The 5,145-nt window shown below is 48.5% G+C and overlaps 2 protein-coding genes across 2 annotated transcripts in view; both read right to left on the bottom strand.

Moving 5' to 3' along the window:
- Positions 1–4,267, bottom strand: part of ZNF547 (zinc finger protein 547) — a 21,190-nt gene extending 16,923 nt beyond the window's left edge. The window contains exon 1 of the mRNA XM_011979657.1: positions 4,010–4,267. The gene's annotated coding sequence lies outside the window, so the exon portion shown is untranslated. The remainder of the gene's footprint in view (positions 1–4,009) is intronic.
- On the bottom strand, positions 2,334–4,273 carry LOC105539402 (trafficking protein particle complex subunit 2). Its single transcript, XM_011979658.1, has 2 exons — positions 4,010–4,273; positions 2,334–2,900 (listed from the first exon to the last, which is right to left on the bottom strand). The coding sequence occupies exon 2, from the start codon at positions 2,879–2,881 to the stop codon at positions 2,459–2,461; it is 423 nt and encodes a 140-aa protein (XP_011835048.1). The 5' UTR covers positions 2,882–2,900; positions 4,010–4,273; the 3' UTR covers positions 2,334–2,458.
- Positions 4,274–5,145: the final 872 nt, after the last annotated feature.

Genomic DNA, 5,145 nt, shown 5'->3' with positions numbered 1-5,145 from the left:
GTGTTAGCCAGGATGGTCTCGATCTCCTGACCTCGTGATCCGCCCGTCTCGGCCTCCCAAAGTGCTGGGATTACAGGCTTGAGCCACCGCGCCCGGCCGCCTCATACATTCTTAATGAGTTGTAGGGAGGGGCTGAGCAGGTCGGTCAGCTACTGGTCCTCTCTGCAACCAGGCCTGCCTGTTATATAAGGCTCTGAGGGGAGCTTGCTGGGAGACCTTGACTGGGGCAGATCATCCAATCTTGCCTTGATATGTGGAGAAGGGGAAAACGCAGTGCTCTAGTTTAGAACCCAGCTGCTCCACTAGCCTGGATAACTTTTTTCTTTTCCTACAAAGAGTGGCCCTGAGGGTCAGTCAAGCCTATAGGTGCAGAATATAAACCATCTGAAACTTTAGTCTCCATCCCAAGCCCATTCCTTATTCCATCCATGCCTCCCTTTTTCTAGGCAGAGAACAAAATCCTTCCTATGGCAGATCTGTGCCTTTCTAAAGTAAGTGTCCGGCTTATGGCTCCATCTATGGTCTGAACCCCAAGTATCAGCTCTCTCCTCCCTCACCACATAGCTCACAGGCAATGATCTTCAGACCTCCCTACCAAATTGGATCCTCAGGGCCCAATTCAATCTACACCCTCTATTCTTTTCTTGAACAAACATCTTTATTTAAGAAATCAAATAGGGTGAAAATGATGGTAGCAATTTCACACAAGGATACAAGACAAAGCTTAGAATTACTTGCTCAAAAGTTATTCAGAATGGAACAAAAGTGTTCAAGTGCTCCCAACTAGCACAGGTTGTATTACTTGCTTTTCAATGGACATTTACTATTGTACAGTAAGATCTACTTATCATAGGAACACAGACACAATTCCCAGCCCCCTCTGATGTATTGCCTAAAAGACTGAGTACAAATGTTAATGTAATCCAAGCTTTTCTTTGACAACAATCCTAAAAATTGCCTTACAACTTTTACAAGTACGGGTATCAACAGTTTACTGTCTGAGGGAAAGGAAATAAAAGAATATAAAGTGACAGAAGCAACACACTTCACTGTGGCCTGGAACTGCTCCCAGCCTCCTATGTTACAAACATGATTCAGGGTCTCACATTATAGCAGGATCACTATTCCTACCCTCTGGCAGAAGCAGACATGTGACACATAGCACTGCACAAGTGTTTCTTTGGCTTCTTGAGTAGTGCTGTGTATAGTGCCTATACATTTTTGTAACATCTCTAAATGCATAACGTCCACATATGTGCTAACACATTTCACTCCCAACTGCAGAATAGTTTAGTTTTAAATCTAGCTACCAAATCTTGACTATGACATTTGTTTTGGATTGTTACGTTAAGATCAACCTATCTGGGCTGGGTATGGTGGCTCACACCTGTAATCCCAGCACTTTGGGAGGCTGAGGCAGGAGAATCGCTTGAAGTTAGGAAGCGGAGGTTGTAGTGAGCCAAGTGCCATTGCACTCCAGCCTGGACAACAGAGCGAAACTCCATCTCAGAAAAAAACAAAAGATCAACCTTTCTGAATCGGGAAAGTCAAAAGGTTATTCCCAGCCAGGAGCAGTGGCTCATGCCTGTAATCCCAGCACTCTGGAAGACTGAGGTGGGCAGATAACCTGAGTTCAGGAGTTCAAGACCAGCCTGGCCAAAATGGCGAAACCCCGTCTCTACTAAAAATACAAAAATTAGCCAGGCATATGCCTGTAATCCCAGCTACTTGGGAAGAAGGAGAATTGCTTGAACCCGGGAGGCAGAGGCTGCAGTGAGCCAAGATCATGCCACTGCACTCCAGCCTGCATGACAGGAGCAAGACTATCTAAAAAAAAAAAGGAAAGAAAAGCTTATTCCCAATTTTTAAGTAAAAATATTTCATGGCCAGGCGCGGTGGCTCGTGCCTGTAATCCCAGCACTTTGGGAGGCCAAGGCAGGCAGATCACGAGGTCAGGAGTTCAAGACCAGCCTGACCAACATGGCGAAACCCCGTCTCTACTAAAAGTACAGAAAAAAATTAGCCAGGCATGGTGGCGGGAGCCCATAATCTCAGCTACTCAGGAGGCTGAGGCAGAAGAACTGCTTGAACCCGGGAGGTGGAGGGTGCAGTGAGCCAAGATTGTGCCACTGCACTCCAGCCCGGGCAACAAGAGCGAAACTCCTTCTCAAAAAAAGAAAAAAAGAAAAGAAAAGAAAAGAAAAAGAAAAAAAGTCATTATTATTGATAACAAGCTCTTTATAAATAACACTGTTCACAAGGGAATACCAATTGATCTATTGATATGTGACATGAGACAGAATGTACTATTTTTAAATATAAAAGGAATTTCATTAAGTTCAGATAAGCTGAGAATACACAAAAGTTTTCCAAGCTATTTAATCAAGTAACTTACAATGTACACATTCCTGAGTTTACACCACTCTGGTGGTATCATTTATTTTGGAATTTTCTGCATTCAGCTTAAAAGGTGTTTCTTCCCAAGAAACTGAACTTTTCTGTCAAATGCACTTGATCGAATAGGAGAATTGGGTTCATAAAATGGATTCATTGAAAACTTTATATATAAATCATAAACATCAGTAAAGAAGTTCTTTATTCCATCTTCTTGTCTTATGTCATGAAGCATAATAAACCTCATATGCCCCGCGGTGACAAATGCTGACACAAACCACTCGTTGAACTTGTCCACAGTTTTCAAGTACATGTTGTTCGACAGCCACATGTTCTCATCTACGAGGTCGAGAGCAGCATGAGCTATGAACTGGTTCAGATGACGATGGTCGTCTTTGGATTCTGCCTTCCCAGCTGGCAAAAACTCCATTTCAAAAACTGGATTATCATGGTGACCAACAATTACAAAGTAGAAGCTCCCAGACATGGTCTTCAATATATGGCTCCTGCAGCGGGAGGCCGACAACGGAAACGCAATGTCAGTTTCCGCGGAAGAGACCCGTGCTCTGCACCTTTTTTGACACAGAGTCTTGCTCTGTCGCCCAGGCTGGAGTGCGGTGGCGCGATCTTGGCTCACTGCAACCTCCACCTCCCGGGTTCAAGCAATTCTCCTGCCTCAACCTCCCGAGTAGCTGGGGTGACAGGCGCCCTCCACCACGCCTGGCTAGTTTTTGTATTTTTAGTAGAGATGGGGTTTCACCATGTTGGTCAGGCTGGTCTTGAACGCCTGACCTCGTGATCCGCCTGCCTCAGCCTCCCAAAGTGCTGGGATTACCAGCGGGAGACACCGCGCCTGGCCACCCTCTATTCTTTTGAAGAAACTACACCAGCTGTCTTCTGTAGACTCCAGACCTTTCTGTCCCCCTACCCATGTGACATTTTCCACTTGAGACGCCTGAGAATGACACTGGCCAAACTGCAACCCATGATCTTCTCCATGAAACCTACTCCTCATGCTGCTGATGTCCCCAACTTCATTCTTTCAGATGTTCAGGCAAAATAGAAAAAAAAAAAATGGCCCCTCACTCCCTATTTTTGCTCACAGACACATCTGATACAGCAGGGAAACCTGTTGGCTCTATCTTCCAGGTCTATCCAGAATCCCATCACATCTCCCTTCTTCTACCATGGCTCTGGTGCAGTCTCTGGGATCCACTGCAGTGGCCTCTTCTCGGTCTCTCTGTGTCAATTCCCCACCCTGCTCGTTCTAACTCTGTACCTGCCCCTCCGACTGGTCCTCCCTTGACAACCTTCCATGGTTACTGGCTGCTCAGGTTGCCATTCCAAGAGAGAATTCACAAAACCCTCTTTCCCGCAGAAACAACACACACTCCGGGCTCCCCGACGCGGCCCACTTGGCAGCCCTCCATGCCCTGAACCTGAGGTTCCCGAAGGGGAGCTCTGGGGCTGCATCAAACCAGCTGATACGGGGACCCCACACAGGAACGCCACCCTCTTCGGGACAAGGGGCCTGACCGGCAGGGCCCCTTCTGTGGGCTTCAGCACTGGAAGGAGGGGTCGGGCGGAGTTGGGGGGCCTGGGATGGGGCACCCACCTTAGGTTCTTCGGCGCGGACTCCGCCAGCCCAGCCAGGGAAGAGAGGGGCGGGAGCGACAAAGGCAAGACAAGGACACCGCCGTCCCCAGTCCCTATCAGCTGAGCCTCTGCCACTGTCAGTTGTGCCTGTGTCACTACCGCCTCTGCGCCGAGGGAACCCAGCCGCTTCTCGCGCTTTTCCGCTCCGTCGCTTCCGTGACGTCACAGAGCGCCACAGGCCGGAGCTAGTGAAAACACCAGAGAGAACCAAATCGACTACCGCGGAGGACGCCGGAAGTCCCGCCCTCCGACGATGCGCACGCACGCACGCACGCACGCACGCACGCAAACATTCCTTCCTGTACCTTCACTGGGTCAGTAGCGCCTCCGAGAACCGCAGTGTCTTCTGGGTTATGAAGTTTCGACCCCGCTTCTGGACTTGCCTTAGAGCGTTGGTCAGGCTTTATATGGCGGGTAGAGGCTCGGTGGCACCGTCACGGGAGCTGGTAAACGCAGTGCCGGACTCCAAAGACAGGACGGGGCTTGGGTTGCTCTTAAAGGTGACATAACCAGATTTTCTTGAAGTAAGGTCTAGGATACTCACAGAAATGCGAGGGACCTATGATATCGGATTGTGAAGCACAGCAAGTTCCCAGTGGCTACACCCCCCAAAGGGACACCCCATACCATAAAGGCACCCTGTTTCTACTCATGCCTCTCAGCCATATGTTGCTTTTCAAATACACATACAGTTAAGCTTTGACTTCTGTTTATTAAGCTTCAATATGCTTGGTCCAAGAGAACAAAGACAGACTACATGGCTGGGAATTTGCACAAAAGATGACAGGAGATATCGACGTAGATTGAAAGGGTGAAGCTGTGCCTCTGGATCCAAAAGAAAACATCATTACTGTCTGTATAGTCAGTGATTGCGTTCCTACCAAGAGTGCAATGCTTTTATTCTAATAATACTTATTACAGGCCGGGCGCGGTGGCTCACGCCTGGAATCCCAGCTCTTTGGGAGGCCGAGGCGGGTGGATCACGAGGTCAGGAGATCGAGACCATCCTGGCTAACACGGTGAAACCCCGACTCTACTAAAAATGCAAAAAAGTTAGCCGGGCATGGTAGCGGGCGCCTGTAGTCCCAGCTACTC

The sequence above is a fragment of the Mandrillus leucophaeus genome, unplaced genomic scaffold, assembly GCF_000951045.1.
Source record: "Mandrillus leucophaeus isolate KB7577 unplaced genomic scaffold, Mleu.le_1.0 Scaffold205, whole genome shotgun sequence".
Classification (NCBI taxonomy): domain Eukaryota; kingdom Metazoa; phylum Chordata; class Mammalia; order Primates; family Cercopithecidae; genus Mandrillus; species Mandrillus leucophaeus.
Note: the sequence above shows the minus strand (reverse complement) of the source record. Positions and strands in the feature narration are given on the sequence as shown.

What these genes read in the sequence shown, in the direction of transcription:
- LOC105539402 (XM_011979658.1), bottom strand. Translation starts at nt 2,881, where the DNA reads ATGTCTGGGAGCTTCTACTTTGTAATTGTTGGTCACCATGATAATCCA.